This window comes from Diabrotica undecimpunctata, chromosome 8, assembly GCF_040954645.1.
Source record: "Diabrotica undecimpunctata isolate CICGRU chromosome 8, icDiaUnde3, whole genome shotgun sequence".
Lineage (NCBI taxonomy): Eukaryota > Metazoa > Arthropoda > Insecta > Coleoptera > Chrysomelidae > Diabrotica > Diabrotica undecimpunctata.
In genome coordinates this window covers 8,907,456-8,928,701 of record NC_092810.1, presented here as the reverse complement: position 1 = coordinate 8,928,701, position 21,246 = coordinate 8,907,456, and the positions used below count along the sequence as shown (strand labels likewise).

General features: G+C 34.5%; 1 protein-coding gene across 1 annotated transcript in view; it reads right to left on the bottom strand.

Annotated features, from left to right (window-relative positions):
• LOC140449240 (neurexin 1-like) overlaps positions 1-21,246 on the bottom strand; it is a 412,155-nt gene that overhangs the window by 214,468 nt on the left and 176,441 nt on the right. The window contains exons 4-5 of the mRNA XM_072542432.1: positions 10,002-10,028; positions 9,691-9,849 (exon numbers count right to left, since the gene is read on the bottom strand). Of these exons, the coding sequence (XP_072398533.1) occupies positions 9,691-9,849; positions 10,002-10,028 (186 nt within the window). The remainder of the gene's footprint in view (positions 1-9,690; positions 9,850-10,001; positions 10,029-21,246) is intronic.

The window sequence follows — 21,246 nt, the reverse complement described above, 5'->3', positions numbered from 1 at the left end:
CAACGTCTACTATAATTGATCATATTGTCTCAGGTTTCTCATCTCTTGATGTACACTCTACAATTATTATTGCAGGACTATCTGATCATGAAGCAGTATATACCAAGTTTAACACTCTTAACAAACCATCCCCGAAAAACCCAACGTTTAGGTAAGATTTTTTCCGCTCAGAACTTTCGTAATTTGAGGTATTTCTTTGAATTGGTTCCAATCTTACTTAAGGGCAAATTATACTGACTTTAGTTACAAAAGCATTGTATGTGGATTACGACAAGGTTTAGTATTGGGTCCTCTTCCTAAGAAAAATATTTCTTTTTGCTGATGACACCAGTATCACCTGGAGGAAATCTAATATTTCAACCCTTGATACAACTATAACTTCTGATCTACTTAAAATAACAACCTGGTCCGACTCTAATTTACTCTCTTGTAACGTAAATAAGACAGTAGCATTATCCTATAAAGGACCTCTTCAACCCTTGCTTCTTAATAACAGCCAGACCAGTATTGTTGATTGTGTAAAATTTCTGGATATTTTTATAGACAACAACCTTAAATGGTCCCTTCATATCGATTTGTTAAGCATGAAACTAGCCTCAGCCTGCTATGCAATAAGATCTGTTTCAAAGGAATTCAATTTAGCATCTTCCAAAATAACATATTTTTCTTTGTTCGAGTATCATCTTCGATATGACCTTTCTTTTTGGGGTTTTAGTACAGCTGTCCAATCTGATGTTATTTTTAAATTACAAAAAAGAGCAATTAGAGAAGCCGTTATGCAAAAAGAACAACACAAAATAATAGAAATCCATATTGCATTAAAAAAATTTGAAACACTGTCCAACCAGTTTAATTACAGACATATATTTAAACTTACATAAACTCACAAAGTGGAATTAAGAAATGAATGACTCTCGTGAATATGTATTTCGAATTTTATGCTAGAATAAGCAAATATCTTGGCGCTACAACCATTTGTGAGTTTGGACCTGCTTAAAAATATTCTTCCATTCTGCTCTATAGATTATTTTTCTTCTCTACTGCTCGATATTCATGGGTTAAAGATCCCCCTCTACATCGCGGTTAAGGTCCCCCTCTATATTGTCCATTCGTCTTTTACCGAGGCTTCCTCTTATTCTATTCCTTTGGGGTTATCATTTATAGATTACTTTTACCGCTCCATTTCTTTCTAAAGGAGCAAACCGGTTTAATCTTTGTGACTTTTTAAATCTAACAATGCGTCGTCCAGCTCGTGGTTCATTTTAATTATTCACGAATTATTGCTACAATGCGTCGGTCCGAATATCTTTTTTAATATTTTACGTTCAAATATTCTTTCATCAGCGCTTGCGAGAGTCCAAGTTTCACATTCATACATGACCACTGGTCTAATGATTATTATGTAGATTCTTAGCTTAGACTCACGATTTAATAATTTACTTTACATTAAGTCAGACAGGGTGATACGTTAAGCCCACTTCTCTTTAATATAATAATAACTAGTTACGGATATGTTGAAGAAGAAATACGACAACAAAGCTTAACAAGTAAAGCGGAGGATCTTTTAATGACACAATCTAAAAGAACAAACACCTAAGACAAAACACAAAAACAGGAATCTTTAAGGCAGCAATTAAACCTATATTAACATACACGGCGGAGACAAGACCTGACACATCTAAAACGAGACGACTACTAGAAACAACAGAGATGAAAATACTCCAACGAATATCAGGGAAAAGTCTGTTTAAAAGGGAGAGAAGCGAAAACATAAGAAGAGCATAGTAAAATAGCTAGGACAGTTCGAGCCCAAAAACGACGATTTGGCGGAGGCGCCCCATGTTATTCTTATGGAGCGTAACCACCAAAATCCAAGGTCCAATCTGCTTATTTTTGACGCTTCTCGAAGTGGAGACGCGACCGCTCGTCGGATCGCGACGTATGAGGTGTCAAACGAACGGAAAGGGGACGGGGAACACGAAGAGGGAAAAAAGCAAAGATGGCGGCATAGTCAAAACGACACTATAACGTATTTCCGGGTCTATTGGTCCGATTGCAACGTATGAGGTGTCAAATGAGCTTGAAGGAAACGGGTAACACGTAGAGAGAAAAAACAAAGATGGCGGTGTAGTCAAAACGGCACTATACCGTATCTCCAGGTCTATTGGTCCGATTGCAACGTATATAGAATATAGAAGACATAAATAAATGGGTAGGAGGGGAACGAACACATTAGTAGAATGACAGAGGATAGGACAGTACGAATACTCTTTACTTACTTACTTACTCAGTGGCGTTACAACCCTTCGTGGATTTTAGCCGACTCGACAACATGCCTTCACTGTTTTCTGTCCTGAGCAACCTCCATCCAATTCTCCACGCCCATAGTGCTTAGGTCTCCTGCAATATTATCTTGCCACCGGAGACGATGGCGTCCGCGTGGTCTCCTTCCAGTTAGGACTTCCTCCCACACCAGTCTTGCTGTTCGTTCGTCAGAATGTCTTCTGAGGTGTCCTGCCCATTGGAGTTTTCTGGACTTTATTTCTTTTATGATGTTGGCATCTGGGTAAAGTTCTTCGAGCTCTTTGTTAGTTCTTATCCTATATTGTCCTGATGCTTCATCCAGCGCAGGGCCAAAGATCTTCCTTAGGATTTTTCTTTCCCAAACACATAATATCTCTTCGTTTGCCTTTGTTATTGTCCACGTTTCGCTTCCATACATCACAAGGGGTCGTATGATTGTTTTATAGACCTGTATCTTCGTACGTCTAGTTAGTTGTTTCGATTTTATAAGGTTTTGGAGGGCCAAAAGACATCTGTTGCCGGCCTGGATCCTGTTGTTTATTTCTTGTGATCCATTATTGTCTTCAGTTATTGTTGTTCCAAGATACTTGAATTCTCTAACGCGCTCAAAGTTAAAGTCATCGATGGTGATGTTTTGACCGATTCTGTCTCTGCTTTGGTCATTGCGGCTCATATATATATATTTCGTCTTGTTTTCGTTTATTTGAAGCCCCATCTTCTCTGCTTCCTTCTCGACCCTTAAGAAAGTCTCCTTTATCCTTAATCGTGTGTTTCCTATTAGATCGATATCGTCTGCAAATGCCAGTAGTAAGTTTGCTTGCACTTCTGATTATGTGTTCCAGAGCCGAGTTGAAGAGTTGTGGTGAAAGTGCATCTCCCTGTTTTAGTCCATTGTTTATTTCAAATGTCTCCGAGTATTGTTGTCCAACTCTCACCTTACATCGTTACCGTTCCATACACATCCGTATCAACCTGACTAGTTTTTTTTGGAAAGCCATTCTGCCATTCTAGTTCCTGCATAGCTGTCCACAGTCCACAGCCTTGCATACTCTATCAAATGCTTGTTTAAAATCTCATCTGTTGAAGCTCAGTATCAAACTCACAGTACGAACAGCATGAGATTAATCACCAAATGGACGAAAAAGTATGGGCAGATTAAGAAAAAGACAGACCTTAAATAATTTAGGAGGCTAATATTGAAGAAGAAACAGGATTTAAAGCCTACATACAAGAAGGAAGAAGCAGAAGAAGACATTAAGTCCTTTTATGTATAAAACTACTTATTACCGATAGAAATCCTCGGTTGTGTTTTTTGATTGACGTTGTTGTTGTAAGTATTTCTCTTTACCTTTAGTTTCTCATGTCGATCCGATTTTGCGAACTATGTTCTTTTTTTAATTTCATTACTGCAACAATTAACTAATTCCTGCAAATAAGAAGAATGTATTTCGTAATTCGTATATTAAAAAATTACTTTGTTCTATTATGCTGACTTTTCACATTTCAAAATTAATAAACACAGCTCAGCATTAATCTTTAACAAAAAAGAAAAAATATTTTGTAAGTATTTACAAGTTAAGCCATCAGCTGAAAGTCCGCAATAAATACAGCTTTTCAACACTCATATATGCGTACAGAACTGGGTCAAACTGTAAAAATAACCGCCAATTTACACCACCACCGTCAGTACTGACGGACACACTAAGGAAGTTAATGTGCAGGAAGTTTTAAATTTAAGGTTTAACCATCCCCACTCGGAAACGGGAAAATGTGTAAATAAAGTAGCTTGGAACTGGGTTTTACTCATACAACTTACAATTGAGTTCGTCCTCGAATCTGATGGAACACTGAATATAAACAATTCCAACAACTAAATGATTCTTTACTTAACGGAAAATTAGAAGTTTTTGACAAATAAGTAACACGATGTAATGTTTTGTGGCAACTTATGGACATTCTGGTGAATAATATTTTTTTAAATATTAACAAGGATTCTCTTTCAAATCTCCGACCAGTAAACATATCAGCAATTAGCGATAATTGATATTTAATATTAGCTTGTTAGTTTGGACAAAATAAGGAATTTTTTTGATTCAAATGTAGAATTTTGTTTATATCTAAAATTCAAACAAAGGTGCAGTGTAAAAGTGTTACTTCTTCTGGACTAAAAATTGTAAGTTTAATTTTTCTCTTTCATCTATAACCAATCAAGGGTAAACAACTATTTTGCCGATTTTGCGTGAGGTTAATTTTTATTCCTTCCGATAATGATCCATTATCAGCACCAGGGCTGTTCAGGTTATTTACCCCAAGCATGGAAATGGATTCAGCAGCAGAAACTTCCACCATGGAAAGTTCTGGCAATTTACTTGTAAACCAACCATCAAAATTATATTTTAAAGCTCCTAATCAACCTACAAATAAATTTCCAAACAAAAAACAAGCACTTCTAGTTCATTCACTCCCAAATTCTAATATTAAAGACCTTAATGCAGTAACTTCTAAAGTAGATCCCAGAAAAATAAATTCTATTTCTTAAATTATAAATGATCGTATTTGTATCTTCTTTACCAGTGAACAGTTGATGAGTTTCTAGCAAACGACAATTGAATTGTAGTAATTAATCAAGAACGTATTCAAGCCCGAAGGCTAGTAACTCAGAATGAACGATTGATTATTTCCAACGTATGTCCAAGTATTTCGCACAGCATTATAGAAGAACAACTGAAAAACTTAAGTATACATCTCATAACTCCAATTGACTTTTTTAGGATAGGGATTTCAAATCCAGCATTCAAGCATATCTTGAGTTTCCGACGATTCACTTTTATAGCGCCAACTAACTTAGATAAATTACCTGATTCTATATTAGAAGGGGTAAGTGGATGAAGGGAGTAAGTGACATTTTTTAAGATAATGAGTTATCCGCATGTATGAAGGTGGTAAGTGCTAAATTAAATTTTCCGCCTATCCCCAGCCTTCTATGATTTAAAATAACTGAGATAGCCAGCGTATGAAGGAGGTAATTGACCATACTACTTTAAATATCTAGTAAATGAAGGAGGTAAGTAACAAGATAAAGTACTTACTTACATCCATACCAAAGAGAATAAAAATTGTGACATACCTCCTTCATGTATTCGTCAGCTGCCATAATAAAACGGCAACATTAGTGATATCATTTTTTTCTGATTCAAATATAGCCAAAGAACATAAAAACTTACGGAAAGACCTAAGGGATGACCTACATTTCTAAAATAGGCCAAGTAAAATCCGCTAAAACCGTTAACTCTGGGATATTGTGCAATGAAAATTGCCGCTACAAGTGTTTTGTGTATCGCTACAGTCAATAACTGCAGAAGAAAGGGAATTAATATTCTCTTCCTACTACAAACTAGATGTAAATGCAAAAAACTGCCTTCTTTTTAAGAGCATTAAAAAAAGGGAACCAATGACAAAGAAAACAAGCATAAAACTGCCACCTACCAATACAATGTAACTTGTAGTGGCCGGCAAACTACCGTATGCAAACGGGCTTTCATTTCCTTGTTTGCAATCAGCTTGAAAAAGGTTGACCTGATTCAAACTTCAATAAAATCAGGGAAAAATGCCCCTGAACCGGACAGAAGGGGAAAACACGCAGTCAGACCTAACAAGACCCCTGCTGAAGTTGCTGCTTACGTCATTGAGCATATTTCCAGTTTCCCAGCAGAAGAGTCGCACTACTCCAGGCATTGTAATATTCACAAAAAATATCTTTCACCGCAACTTTCGATTCCTAGAATGCATAAACTTTAAAGAAGAAATGAAAAATTTCAAATAAAAGAGGCTACATACCGATTCATTTTTAATGATGAATTTAATCTGTCTTTTGGTTATCCCAAAAGCGATACATGTAGCACATGCGATTCTGGCAAAAGTAATGAAGAGCACGCTGAAAATTACAAATCAGCGTTTGAATCTCAAAAAGCAGATCGAGAATTTGCTAGCAAATCAGAGAACACTGTGTATGTAACATTGGATCTACAGCAAACTATGCCCCTACCTAGGCTTAGTTCCTCGAAAGCCTTTTATCTTAGACAAATGTGGTTTTACAACTTAGGAATCCACATAATAACCAAAAATGTGGAAAAAACTGTTTTCTGCACATGGACGGAAAATCAAGCTTCTAGAGGTAGCTCGGAAATTTTTAGTTGTTTTCTACGAACAATCGAAGTGGATCCAGCCTTCAAAGGAAAAGATCATCTAATTTTGTGGACGGACTCGTGTGCCGGGCACAATAAAAAATTTTTGATCGGAAATCTGTTTCAGTATCTTGTGGGCAAAAGCATCTTTAAAACGATTGCGCACAAGTTTCCAGAGGTAGGACACTCGTACTTAGACTCGGATAGAGCATTTGGACATATTGAGAAACGACTAAAGAAACATCAAAACATTTACATCTCTGATGAATATCGTGATGCGATTGTTTCTTCAAACAAGAAAAATATGGTGATAGACATGCAACATCACTTTAGAGACACGGAAAATATTATGAAAACCATGAAACTAATGAATAGAAAAAAAGATCTTAATGAAAAGGTTAATTTCAAAACTGGAATCAAGTGGATTCGCGTAGATGTCTTTGGATCATACCTTTTCAAGGAGTCTTACGATTACTACACACCTTTCAAAATGGTATGTATCCTCATGCAGAAAAATTTCCCATCCCTTCTACCTGAACAATTCAACATTCCAAGACATATCCAAAATACTGGATCCTTAAGCAAAGGAAAGGTAGACAACCTAAAAGAACAGCTTTGCTTTATTCCAGAAAGGGATAAGTGGTATTATGAAGTCATCATAGAGCAACAAACATTTTAAGAAGGTGGTACAATATCCTTAGACTGATTAAAAAGCTGCTTAGAAATTCAGTGTTTGTGATTCCTTTATAAAACCAAAAATATAAGTGTTTATTTGACATCCATGTTATTTTTTTCCTGATTATAGCGCTTATTCAAAAGAAAATGCAAATATTTATCCTAGATAAAGGAGGTAAGTCCACATACCCCCTTTATTTTGGCATAGACATAATTTCTAACACAAAAAAATTTTTGGATAAAAGAGGTAAGTACAAATATATATTTTTCAAATAAGTTTTTAAAAATCGGGGAGATTTTTGTTTTTACAATAAAATTTATACATATCCTACCTGTCAGAATAAAAAAAAATCGGTTTAAAAAATCGATTAATAAAAAAGTTCCAGCGATAAAACTTTGAAGTTAAATTTCTCAAAAACTCAGTTTTGTTACTTACTCCCTTCATCCACTCACCCCTTCTAATTAACCATGAAGATAACAACTATCGGATTTTCTTTTCCATCGAAAAGCAATTTTACTACTTATGCAAGCAGCAAGGGCGTTTTGCATCTCAGTGTCCCAATAAAAATAATCAGACTCCTTCAAACCACACCCAAAATACTGCCCATCTAAACTCTCTACAGGAAGTACACCAATTAGCTCCCCTTTTGACAATTTCTTTTACACAATCCTCTACTACTAAGACTGAAACTATAGTACAAAAGTCAGCTCCTTTGTCGATAAATTCCTCTACACAATCTCTATTTACAGAGGCTGAAACGTCTAGAAAAATCATTACCTCTCAATCTAGTAAGCATACTCCGATAAGCTGCGACCTACATAATAAGACTCAAATGGATACCTTACATCAAGGTACATTCTCATCCCAGCACCCTAAACGAAACTTATCTGAAATAATATCCCCCCAATAAGAGATACAGAAAAAGCCTTCGCTGAACCAAAACAAAAAAACCAAAAACTCAGCAAGAAAACAACAGAAACCTAGTAAAAGATCTTACCAAATGCACCAGCAAATTCTTCAAAGAAAACTCCAACAATTGATACTTAACATAGGAAGAACTTATTGACTTCTTTGAAAATGCGCATGGTTTTTCAGATCCTCTCAGTGTCGCCAGAACTTAATCGGAGGATATCGAAGAATTGATAGACTTTCTAAAGAAAATACATCCTATGTTAAGTCCAAGATATCTTAAATCCCGTTATTCTAGAATTAAAAACAAAATTACATAATACATTTTAAGTAAATCTATTATTTATTTACAACAATGGCTATAACAAAATAGGGAGTAGAAAATATGTGTAGGATCTTTCCGTTGTAATTTTTTATTGAGTAAAAAAGATGTGTCTTTCCTTTCTACATCATACATGTCCTCCTTCCTTTAATTTCCCAACTAATGCATCAACATCTAGAAGAACAGCTCCCGCTTGACGAACTGGAGGATCTTCTACAGTTATAACTTTGATTCTTGGAGATATATCAACTCCTAAATCTTCTTTTTGAATTGAAAATTTGAATTGGTTTTTTCTTTGCTTTCATAATGTTAGTTAAAGTAGCATATCTTGGCTCATTTAGAAGTAAATCAGCACTTATCACAGCTGGAATTTTGCATTTAACAGTTTCCAAACCACCATCAATTTCTCTTGTAATGTAGAAAGTAGATTTTTAAAATTGGTCAAAATGCTGGGTATGCACTTCTTATATTATAAAAATAATTACTGTTTTAGGCTATTGATGATGACTGTAATCAGACAGCTCAAATGACAGCAGCAGTTTTAGACTGGCCTCAAGCAACATTTACATCCAAATTGGAAAAAGGTGACAAAGATCTCACAGTTACAAGAGAAATTGATGGTGGTTTGGAAACTGTTAAATGCAAAATTCCAGCTGTGATAAGTGCTGATTTACGTCTAAATGAGCCAAGATATGCTACTTTACCTAACATTATGAAAGCAAAGCAGAAACCAATTCAAAAACTAACTCCCAAAGATTTAGGAGTTGATATATCTCCAAGAATCAAAGTTATAAGTGTAGAAGATCCTCCAGTTCGTTAAGCGGGAGCTGTTCTTCCAGATGTTGATGCATTAGTTGGGAAATTAAAGGAAGGAGGACATATATGATGTGGAAAGGAAAGACACATCTTTTTTAATCAATAAAAAATTACAACGGAAAGATCCTACACATATTTTCTACTCCCTATTTTGTTACATTTTAAGTAATACTTTTACCCATGATCCTAGCGATTCCTCTCCTGAGACTTATTAATTAAACTATTTTTAATTCTATTATTCAATGGAACCTAAATGGGTACCATACCCATTTAGAAAATCTTAAAATTCTTATCCATCCGTAGAACTATCTGGAGGCGTCAAAGACTAAATTTATAATATATTCGTATTATTTAAACAAATATTACACTAAACTAGTACTGTTTACGGTAATAATTATTTTTTTTAATAATTATTAACATGAAATTGTAAAATCTCATTATTATTAAAATAAGAAACTAATTTTTATTTTATAACTTACCTTTCGCATACATCCCACAAAATTATTGTGAACCCTGGCTCCTGGGAGGGCTCTAGTGTTGATGCTTCCTCCTACATACACGCGACTCGATGACAACATTGTGAATTTTCCAGCAATATGCGAATGGTCTGCATATACGCCATCGACGACAGCTGATAGCTGTAATAAAAATATTGTTTTTTTATAACTATATAGGAACAAGTAATCAAAAATACAATGTTTTATAATTAATTTTTGATTTCGTTTTGATAAAAAATTAATTTTGGGCATTAATTGGTTAATTAAAGGGTAACTTTTTTAAAGGTACTTACCCTACAAAAAGCCGTTATCGCTGATATCTGTAAAAAAAAATAATATATTTTTTACAAAATTTATGATTCTTATTACAAAGAAATTACAATATAATACTTATTATCTTATTACAACAATAGTTTTATTAAAAATTATTGTTTTCTTTCGATATAAGTCTTTTGCCCTTATTTACTTTTTCGTCTGTCGGCATGGTCTCTCAAAATAACGAATACAATATTTATTTATGTTTTATTCTCGCAATAATGCGTTTATAATCCCACTATTCCACATATTGCTAGACATAGCGAGTAACTTTTCAGTCGATTACAAAGCGCTGCTTGGGGCTATTTGTTTTATAAGTAGGTATTTTAAGTTGACGGTTTATTTGACAAAAAATTACAGACGGCGTAACTCGAACAGTCTATGTTGGTTAATGCTGTAGTGACATTTTCATGAATATCTGTCTGGTTTTGTAGGCCATATCAGTTTACAATGAGTATTAAAAAAAGCAGATGATGTTACAGTGTTCAATAGATCAAATGTTACAAGTGATTTAGAATTAGAATCTGATGATAATGACGACAATCTTTACAGGACAACATACAGGAACATTCAGATTTTAGGGGATAAGCTTTATTCTTTGCCAGAAATGGTGGCGCAAATGAAAAACGTTAAATACGTTAGTGAAAACTCGTCAATAAATCATTGCAGCACACTGAACTGTTGTTAAGAGACATATTGTTCTTAAAAAATAGTGCAAGACACTATAGTGTATTTTTATGTATGAGAGAGTAATAAAACAATAAATTATGTATGCAAATCCCTAAACTGTTGATACGGGTGACAATGAAAAACAGATATTTGTCAACAAGTTTACAGAAGTATATAGGAAAACAATTTTAAATTAAGTATGACCACCAGGTATAAAGGTTGGAGCAGAATAGAATAGTTGTGAGGGTTACTAATCCCTAAATAAGGTTGCCAGTGTCGGAGTGATGGAGGTTAACAGGTACTAATGAATTTGCAAGAAATGTAAGATGTTTATTTTATTGGTTATATATAACCAATAAAAGTTTAATAAGTACCTACCTATTTGCAAAATAAAGTTTAATTCTTTAGATAAAATAAAACGTTTTATTTTATCTATTTGCAAAATAAAGTTTAATTCTTTGGCTATTTGCAAAATAAAGTTTAATTCTTTAGATAAAATAAAACGTTTTATTTTATCTGAAATGAGTGCATTCCACGAAGTAAGGGTTTCAACAATCAAACATTTAATTCTTTAATTCCAGGAATCTACGACAGTAATTGACTAGATAATTACCTTCTAAACTTATTCCACAGAAAATGTGATAGTGGGTTTTTCCATTTTGTATATAGGAAGGTCCAAGTGGCGTATTCAACATTCTTAACAGTTCACTAAAAGTAGGTACTTCAGTTTATTGTGTATACTAGTGTTATGGAAAATTTGGAAGTGCCGTGTAAACGCCGAAAAATTGGTCCTCTAACAGTTAATGAAAAAACATTAATATTTAATTGTTTTAAATCATTTACAGACAAACGTTTATGTGAAAGTGTTGATGAGACCGTTAAGTTAGTTAGCAGTACACTTGGTGTTGGGAAATCTACGATTTACAGAGATATTAAAGAAGAGAAATGTGGTAGTTTTCAAATGCCACGTAATGCTCCAGGGAAACCAAAATTTCAAATAGAATATCATTTTAAAGAAGGACTTCGACGGAAAGTGCATGAATTGTTCTTTAGACAAGAATTTCCAACATTGGATTACCCAGAAATGAGTCGAAGTACGTTATGGAAACTTTTAAAAGAAATAGGCTTCCGCTGGAAAAAGAATCCCAGAAAGTCTATTTTATTAGAAAGAAGCGATATTGTCATATGGAGAAGACATTTTCTAAGAACCATAAAGGAAATGAGAAACCAAAAAAGAAAAATATTTTATCTTGATGAAACATGGATCAACGAGGGTCATACACCAAATAAATTTTGGCAGGATGAAACTGTTACAAGTCAAAGGCACGCTTTTGTAAATAACTTATCAACTGGTTTAAACCCACCATCAGGAAAGGGACGCAGGCTGATAATAGTACACATTGGCAGTTCAGACGGTTTTGTTGAAGGTGGTTTATTAACTTTTGAATCAACTCACCGGTGACTACCATGAAGACATGAACGCTGATGTCTTTCAAGAATGGTTCGAACAAATGATAGATCTTCTTCCTAAGAACTGTGTAATAGTAATGGATAATGCAAGTTATCACTCCAGACTTATAGAAGGACTGCCCACAACCAAGTGGTTAAAAAAAGACTTGCAGAATTGGCTGAGTTCAAAAAATATTACGTACCATCCCGGATCTATAAGAAAGGAACTTTATTCGTTGTGTGCCCTTCATAAAGAAAAATTTAAAAAATACGAAATTGATGAAATTGCCAAAAATCGTGGAATGACAGTACTTAGATCCCCACCATATCATTGTGAATTAAACCCGATTGAACTGGTATGGGCACAGATAAAGAGTGAAGTTTCAAGAAAAAATACCACTTTTAAAATTCATGATGTTAAACAGTTGTTTTTGGAGGCCGTAAATAATGTAAAACCTGAAAACTGGGAAAAGGCAGTAAATCACACTATTAAAGAAGAGGAAAAAATAAGGAAGCTGGACAATATTACTGATAAAATGATCGAGCCAGTTATTATAAATCTTGGTTCTGAAAGTTCACCTTCTGAATCTGATTTGGATTTGTAACAAGTAGCTGTAAGTTTTATATTAATATTTTTATTCATCTATTTAACATACATTAGACGGTTTTAAAAACTCTTTTTCTCTTTTGTAATTTTTAAAAATTAAAAAAAAATGTGAATTTTTTAAAACCCTTTTTAATGTAGGCCAGTCAGTTCTAATATAGTGTGTGATAAAAGAGGTCACTTTTGTTTACATACACATAACACTTTATAACACTGAAATAATTCATTTATTTTTTACAATTATTCAAAGTAATTTTTCAATTAATCTTGAGCACGCCCATGGAGTGGTCGGAGCTACCAGTTAAAATTATGCTAATTACTCTCTCGTTCATAAAAATAAACTATAATAAATTTACTAAATTAAAGAAATATTATTCTGTAAAAATAAGATTTAGAAGTAGGAAAATTAATTAAAGACAAAAAAAAAGCTTATCAAACATGGCTATCCACGAAAGACTCAGAAGACCGCAGAATTTACAGCAGACTCAACAGGGAAGCAAAGAAGGAAGTCACTAAAAGAAAAAACGAAATGTGGGAAGAGAAATGCGAAGAGATGGACCGATGCTTAGGAGGAACCAAAGTGACACAAGCTTGGAAATTCATAAAAAGTATTAGAAAAGAAAGAAAAGATGAGGGAAATATAAACCTGATTCAAAATAAAAAGTGGGAAAAATATTACGAAACGCTATTAACAGAAAGTAGGCACGAATTTATGGAAAGACCTGACCATATCTCAATGACAGAAAACTCAGAGGTGCATAAGATAAACAAAGAAGAACTGAAAAAAGAATTGAAACAAATGAAAAATGGAAAAGCACCCGGGCCTGGAGACATTCCCATCGAGTTGGTGAAACATGGACCGGATGCTCTTTTGACAAGCATAGTGAATATTTTTAATAAATGCTTAATTGAAGGCCAAACGATTCCAGACGATTGGAATTTGGCCCACATTAGCCCCATTTATAAAAAGGGAGACAGAAAAGAATGCGGAAATTATAGAGGCATTAGCGTAACTAGCTCGCTGGGAAGGTTATATGGTCGTATATTGAAAAGAAGAATAGAAGAGGAGTATAAAGAAATTGATGAACAAAGCGGCTTCAGAGCAGGAAGATCGTGCGTGGACAACACATTTACCCTTCAACAAGTAATTGAAAAACGAACAGCTCGAAACCTCCCTACGCATCTGGTATTTATAGATCTGGAGAAGGCTTATGATACAGTTCCTTTAAAACTCTTATTTAGTGTCTTGACGAAAACGGACCTTAGTAAAACATATCTAAAAGCAATACTGAACATCTATAAATGTCCTCAAAGCACTGTAAAAACAGGAAATACTTTCTCAAGGGTATTTACAGTAACGAAAGGCTTGAGACAAGGATGTTGTCTTTCCCCCACCCTATTCAAAATATATATCCAAGAAGCACTGCACCAGTGGAGACAAAAATGTGCGGGAATGGGGTTGAAGCTTAACAACCATTATCTGACAACGCTGTTCTTTGCAGATGATCAAGTACTAATTGCAAGCTGTGAAGAAGATGCAGATTATATGCTTAGAAAGCTCAAAGATGAATACGAAAAATGGGGGATGAGTATGAATATGTCTAAAACAGAATATATGCGAATAGGGAATGAAGACGAAGACCCGGATTTGGAAATTAGACAAATGAAAAGGTGCTACGAATACAAATATTTGGGAAGTATTATCTGCAGTAAAGGAACAACGGAACGAGATATAGACTATAGAGTGCAACAAGGCAGGAAGAGTGTTCAAATTCTGAATTCGATACTTTGGTCCAACAAAGCTACTATGAGAACTAAAATGACTATCTACAAAGTAATTGTAGAGCCCATTCTTACATATGGAGCAGAATGTTGGCAAATGACAGTAAAAGGAAAGAAAAAAGTTGACACGGTTGAAATGGACTACCTAAGAAGAGCTTGCCGTATATCAAGAGTAGAACGTATACCTAATTCTGAAATTAGAAGAAAAACAGATAGAGTACATACAACTTCTGAAAGAATAGAAACTAGACAGTTAATATGGTATGGACACGTACAGAGGATGGACGACAACAGATGGCCAAAAAGAGCTATGGAATACAATCCAAGTAATAGAAGGAAACGAGGAAGACCAGCCAAGTCTTGGATACAAGGTGTTATTGAAACCATGAAAGATAGAGCCATTGATGAAGACACCTGGAGAAATAGAAAAAGATGGCGATCGAAATGCGGGAAGCGGCAGAAGCTGTAGGATCCCCGCTTATATATATATATAAAAATAAGATTTATAAAAATACCAAATAAATTGAAATTAAAGCTTTTATAGGATTACCAGATAATCCAGACACTTGGTACCTCCTTATTAATGTCTGAGCATCACATTATCTAGCTACGGAAAGCTCGAAACTAAAGTGGAAGATTAAATGAATAGAGCAAACAGGCCACAGGCTGTCTGAATGCAACAATATGGAGAAATAAAAATATCGGGAAAGAAACGAAAGGCAGAATTTAAAAAACAGTCATCAGACCAATAATGACATACGCGGCAGAAACAAGACCTGACACAGAGAGGACAAAAATGATGTTAGAAACAGCAGAGATGTAAACACTTAGAAAACTGATGGTAAGACACTATGGACAGAGCTAGAAGTACGGATATACGACGTAGATGCAAGGCAGAGAACATCAAGAACTGGGTAAGAAATAGAAGAATAGAATGAAACGATCATATGAGCCGAATCACAACAAATAGAGTAATAAAGAGACGGTTCCCCAATAGGAAGACGATCAGTAGGAAGACCACGAAAAGTACTGTAGGCACATTAAAAAATAGACAGAGTCATGTCTATATAAAAAGAAGAACAAGAAGAGAAAATGAACAGAAAATAAAACAAAAAACAACACTAAAACATATTATGCATGAAAAAAGTTAAATCAATTTCATTCATTCCAATAAAAATATTTATTTTTTTTTGCGTTGTATAAATGTACGTCGTATCTCGTGGTTGAAAAATCTCCGACAATGGTTTGGGATGACCTCAGCGGAGCTGTTTCGCAGAGCAGTCAACAAAACCATGATAGCCTTGATGATCGCCAACATCCGGACCGGATAAGGCACTGAAGAAGAAGAATAAATGTACGGTTTTCCGAAACACGAATAATTCTCCATGCACGAAACATGGAAACTATAAATTAATTTCGCAAACTTTCAAAAACGGCAGTTGGCTTTGTGATTTGTTTATTGTCATTGCAAAAGTCAGAAGCACGGGAAATTGTAATTGTTTAAAACCAAATGATACGTTGGTTGGAGTCATTGATATACGCGGGATCAAAACATTATCTCCTTTAAATGATGATATTTAAATGATCTCCTTTAAATGATCTCCTTGATGATCGTTGTCTTAATAATATTATTCATTAGCCTGTTCAAGGTCTTCTTCTTCTTTAAGTGCCTCTTCTATTGGATATTGGATATCATTAGGGCGGTTCTAATTTTATTTACTGCTGTTTTGAATAATTCGTTAGTGGTACAGCCAAACCACTCTCTTAAATTTCTCATCCAGGACATTCTTCTACGGCCTGGATTTCTGCGTCCTTGGATTTTTCCTTGCATTATATTTTGTAGGAATGTGTACTTTTGTCCTCTCATCAGGTGGCCAAGTATTCAAGTTTTTTCTTTTTTATATTCAGTATAACTTCTGGATCGTTATTTATTCTGCGTATTACCTCTTCATTTGTAATTTTATCCACCCAACTTATTTTTTGTATACGGCGGTAGCACCACACCTCAAATCTCTCAAGATTTTTAACATTCTTCTGTTTAAGAGTCCATGCCTCAACACTGTTCAAAGTCAATCTCGTTCAATTGCACAGTCGACGTTGATTAATGCTGCGCAGCATAAGGACAACTGATCATACTTTTAATGGTAAATTGTTAGGTGAGGTGGGAGTTGAGGCAGTCTCAAAGAATTAAAATTGTCTGCAGTATAGCTGACTACTTTATTCTGATTTATAACTCTGTTAGTGATTTGAATGAGAACAATTATCTTGGAAGAAAATTCAGAGTAGTATATACTAAATACATATATAAAATTTCGTAAAAATCGGTCAAGCCGATTTGGAGGAGTATGGCGACTAACGCTGTGACAAAGAATTTTGTATATACAGATAATATATAGCTGGTAGAAATAAAAATGCCGCCAAAATTAACAAGATTTACTTGCACAAACGGCATGTCTATGTAAATAAATTTTTACTAAAAGCCCCCGATGATAATTATTTATTAATGAAGGTAAGATATTTCCAAGAATTAAATAATTATATTGAAAAATAACGTGAAGAAATATTGTATTAAAAATAGGCTGTATTCATAATTCCGCAAAGTTGACATTATGAGTCCTGGTAGCTCAACTAGTTGATGCGCCACCCCCTGTCTTTTGTTGCGTTGTACGTGCAAGTTTGAATCCCAGCGTCGCCAAATATGTTTTAATTATTTTTTCTTTGTTTTGTAGGTTCTCTTAATTTTTGAAATTTCAGGAGCATGCAGGTGTGACGAGCTCGTTAAAATGGTTACTATAGATGTTAAAGATAATTTGTCGATTTTAACAGAAAATATACGAAATGCTAAAACAAATATGCAGAGAACGTTTGTAATCAACCCTTCACTGGGGAATGGCCCTAATTATATTGATATTAATAGAAAATATATATCGTTACGTCCTAAAATGGATGGTTTACGTTTATTTGTCTGCTATATAGAAGCAAATTGTATTAAACAACTGCTTGGAAAAAATTCTATCGCTAAAATTCCTACGAAAATTGCAGAATTTTTAAAACTGCCTAATGCCATAAATTACATCGCGCATAGTTTCAGAAGAAACTCGGTTTACTTGCAAATTTTGGAGCAGATATTGTTGCTTTAAAGCAACACGGAGGTTGGAGGAAGTCTACCAATATCGCTGAAGGGTATGTAGAGCAATCTCTTGCAAAATATCTAAAAATTTCGGACCAAATTATGGGAGTCACTGAAGTTAAAGAAGTAGATTGTAATCAGCCAAATACGAGTAAGTTCAGTTGATACTAAGTGTATAATGAAAGTGTTGAAAATATCACGAAAACTAAATTCGCTGCAGCTCTCACTTCTAGCGTTATTCAAATAACCATTTCTCAAAATTGCACATTTAACTATAACACTTTAAGACACTGTACCTACTTTTTAGTTTTAGTTCTCTAATAAATTTTTTTAGTTACATAAATGAATTATTTAAAAATGAAAAAATGACTTGTTATTTGAGGGAGGTGGAAAAATCATATGTTTACCATGGGAGTTAAGAACCTTTATTCTCGGGAGGAAAAGTAGCACTTTGCTCCCTTGTTATACAACTAGCTATTAAATGTGCATTCATGGCAAACATACATAAACATCAAGAAATTTGTCTTCGATTAAAAATAGATTCTTCTTCTTAAAGTGCCTATCCGTTCCGGACGTTGGCGATCATCACGGCTATCTTCACTTTGCTTATTGCAGCGCGGAACAGTTCAGTGGTAGTCGTGTTATACCACTTTCGCAAATTTTGAAGCCAGGAAATGCGTCTTCTTCCCGGTCCTCTCTTACCATTTACTTTCCCTTGGAGAATCAGCTGGAGAAGGCCGTAACGTTCTTGATTTCTCATTACATGACCTAGATATTTCAACTTTTTAGTTTTGACGGTCATGAGAATTTCACATTCTTTCCCCATTCTACGCAGGACCTCCACATTAGTAACTCTGTCAACCCAGGATATACGTAAGATGCGCCTATAACACCACATTTCAAAAGCTTCGAGCCGATTCATAGATGCAACAGTCAGTGTCCATGCTTCCATTCCGTAGAGCAGAACTGTGAATATGTAGCAGTTCAATAGACGGCATTTTGTTTTTAATGATATGTCTCGACTGTTGAAAATAGTTCTCATTCTAACGAATGCTGCTTTTGCTTTTATTATTCGCTGTTTAATTTCTGTTGAGTGGTCCCATTGGCTATTTAAATTGGTGCCTAGATATGTATATTGCTCGACTCTTTCGATATTCTGTTGGTTGATTGTAAGTTGAGCGTTTAGTATTGGTTTTTTACTAATTGTCATAAATTTGGTTTTCTTTATGTTAAGAGCTAGTCCGTATCTGTTGCTGACTTTTGTTATGCGATTTGTTAATATCTGTAAGTCATTCAGATTATCGGCAAAAACTATAGTGTCATCTGCATATCTAATGTTATTCAACCATTCACCGTTTATTAGTATTCCTTTCGCACAACCGTCTAAAGCTTCCTTAAATACCCATTCAGAATAAATATTGAACAACAATGGAGACAAAATACAGCCCTGTGGTACTCCACGTTCTATTGCAATTTTATCAGTTAACTGGTCTTCTATTTTGATTTTGGCCGTTTGATTGTAGTAAATGTTTCTGATAATTCTAAGATCTTTGTTGTCAATTCCAATTTCTTGCATTAGAGTCATTAATTTGTCATGTTTTACTCTGTCAAATGCCTTCTGGTAATCTATAAAGCATACGTATATATCACAATTCATATCCCTGCATCTCTGAAATAGCACCTGTACAGCAAAAAGGGCCTCCCGTGTTCCCAGAGCATCACGAAATCCGAATTGTGTTCTTGTTAGTTGTTCCTCACATTTTGTATATATTCTTTTGTGGATGACCTTTAGAAATGTTTTAAGTAAATGGCTCATAAGGCTTATAATTCTATAGTCTTCGCACTTTCTCGCATTGGGTTTTTTTGGAAGATTTATAAAAGTTGACACTAACCACTCTTGGGGAACCACGCCCGTATCATATATACTGTTAAATATATTTGTCAACCATTTTATGCCATCATAGTCCATAAGTTTTAAGAATTCTGAGTGAAAATTATCAGGGCCTACTGCTTTACCATCTTTGGTGCTTTTGATGGCATATTTTACTTCTTCGACTGTAAATGGTGGTCCAGATTCGCAATTGGTGTTTGTTGTAATACCAGTGTTACTTCGTATATCTTCAAAAGTTTTTTCCACGTATTTGATCCAAATATCTCTTTTATGCTCTATTTCCAGTACTATGTTTCCCTGATTATCTGTCAGGAATCCAGTGTTCTTGTGTTTATATAAGCCTGCCGCTTCTTTAATCTTTTTATGGAGGTTAAATGAATCATGTTTTTGTTGTAATGACTCTATCTCTGTACACTTCGAGCTAAACCAATTTTCTTTTGCTATTTTAATAGCCCTTTTTATTTCGTTATTTATGTTGTTGTATTAATTCTTATTATCTTTAGCGTTTCTTCTGTCTTCCATCATACATAGAATCTCCTCCGTCATCCATTCCTTTTTATTTGTTCTTTCAGGTTTTAAGTATTTTTCTGTTATTTCTTGACTTACTTTGTGCAAATTTTCTAGTTCTACATCTGTGTTATCTGTTTCTGTACGGGCCCATGGTTTTTCTGTACGAGCCCACGTTTTTTCTTTTAGGTGTTTTTGTACCTTTTCCTTTACTGTTTTATTTTTCAGTTGGTTAATATCGTACTTCATAATTTTTGGTCTTTGAACTTTCTTTAAACTAAGTTTCATTTTGGCGATAAGTGGATTGTGGTCCGAATTTATGTCGGATCCCGGGTACGCTTTAACAGATGTTAAAGAGTTTCTAAATCGTTTGTTAATAAGAATATAGTCTATTTGATTTCGTACTGTGTGATCTGGAGTATCCTGGGGAGATTTCCACGTATATAGTCGTCTTGGAGGAAGATCATAAAAGGTGTTTGTCACTACGAGCTGTTCTTCAGTTGCAAATTCAATCAAACGGTCTCCGCGTTCATTACGTTCCCCTAGACCAAAGGATCCCACTAAATTTCCACTTTGTGCTTTGCCAACTTTGGCATTAAAGTCTCCCATTATTAGTATTATTTCGTTTTTCCGAATCCTTTTGACAATATTAGTAAGGTCATTGTAAAATTCTTCTATGATTTCTTCTGGGGCGTCCGCTGTAGGAGCGTATACTTGAATAATGTTTGTTTTTATGGGAGTTGTGTTTAGCTGAACTAAGAGCATCCTTTCTGATACAGGTACAAAGTGACTGACACAATTGGCGATTTTATTATTCATAATTAGGCCCACTCCATTCATATGTTCGTTCTTAAGATTTCCTGAGTAAAATATTTTGTGATCTTTGATAACTCGGTATCCCGTATCTGTCCAGCGCATTTCGCTTATTCCCATACTATTAATCGAGAGTCTTTCCATTCAAGAAATGGAGAAATAGATTGGTAAATCTAATAAAACAAAGTAAATTAGTATGTCGTTTCATAATAGAAAATCAAACGACTAATTGGAAAACAGTTGTTGCAATCCAAGTTGAAAAACAGAAATATGACAAAATAACGTTTGTAATTAAATTAACCGTACCTTTATTCGAAATAAATTTTTCAAATCACTCTAAACAGTGCATATGAAATTCGTACAAAAATATTATGGCAT